General features: G+C 61.9%; 1 protein-coding gene across 1 annotated transcript in view; it reads right to left on the bottom strand.

Moving 5' to 3' along the window:
• The window catches only part of ADGRA1 (adhesion G protein-coupled receptor A1), a 31,296-nt gene that overhangs the window by 21,580 nt on the left and 8,632 nt on the right, over window positions 1-1,084 (bottom strand). The window contains exon 4 of the mRNA XM_059398889.1: window positions 872-995. Coding sequence (XP_059254872.1) covers window positions 872-995 — 124 coding nt within the window. The remainder of the gene's footprint in view (window positions 1-871; window positions 996-1,084) is intronic.

The raw sequence follows: 1,084 nt of genomic DNA, 5'->3' as shown, positions 1-1,084 counted from the left end.
TCCTGGAGGTCACTGTCCACCTGGAGGTCACTGTTTACCTAGAGGTCACTGTCCATCTGCAGCAGACGGCCCACCATGGAGGTCACTGTCTGCATTGGAGGAAACTCTACCTGGAGTTCACTGTCCACACAGAGGTCACTGTTCAGCTGGCTGAGCTGGGGCTATGAGCAGGGGCTGGGCAAGGAGCTGAGAGGGAGTGCATGGAGAAACTTGGGCCTGGGTCACACTCGGCAGCCCAGGGAAGCAGGCTGACTGCTGGGGAAAGGTCTCTTCTGAGCTCTGACCAAGGGGTATTTCCCCCCCTTTCAAAGACAAGCCGGGGGAGGCCACAGGGAGGAAGAAGACCGTTTGGTGACTCGTCCTCAAGGCTGTGACGCTCGGAAGCCCTTCACCTGGGAGGGAGCAGAACCTTCCAGAGTGAGTGGGGGTCTGCCGCAGTTCCCCGTGGGGGCTGTGCCTCTGGGGCCCGCACTCCCTGGCCAGAGCAGTGGCATCAGCCTCTGTGGACTCTCATCTGGCCGGGGGCAGGGGGGCGGGGACCCCTTCCCCGTGCTCCTGCCCCACCAGGCTGTCAGAGGGCAGCTCCCATCTCTAACCCTGCGACCAGCGTCCGGGGCTGGACCGTGAACGTCCAGGTCGCTGGTCACGTGGAAAACAAATTCTCTGACGTGATCTGATGCTGAGCGAAATGACGGGCCTCGCTGGGGGAGAGGCTGGGATTCGGGCGCCCGACGGTTCCCTCCGGGAGATGCATCTGGGCCAACCCTTGAGTGTTAGTTCATGAACAAGAGCACGATCACAGCTTTCCCCATTGGTAGCAGGGTGGACACACACTACATCCTGTCACACACAGGGACGAGGGAACACTCACCGCCTGGCACAGGACTGGGTACTTGCTGCGGTTGACGCCGCCCGCAAACACCGTGAAGGTCAGAGCCGCGTGGAAGCAGAAATTCAGGAGCGTGTGCCGGCCTTTCCGGCTGATCCGGATGGCGCTACGGACAACAGAGAGGTCCCGTCAGCACCGAGCATGAGGGCGAAGCGTGCAGGCCAGCCCCTCGGCAAAAACACAGCCCCTCGGCTG

This window comes from Mustela nigripes, chromosome 4 (genome assembly GCF_022355385.1).
Source record: "Mustela nigripes isolate SB6536 chromosome 4, MUSNIG.SB6536, whole genome shotgun sequence".
Taxonomy (NCBI): domain Eukaryota; kingdom Metazoa; phylum Chordata; class Mammalia; order Carnivora; family Mustelidae; genus Mustela; species Mustela nigripes.
Note: the sequence above shows the minus strand (reverse complement) of the source record. Positions and strands in the feature narration are given on the sequence as shown.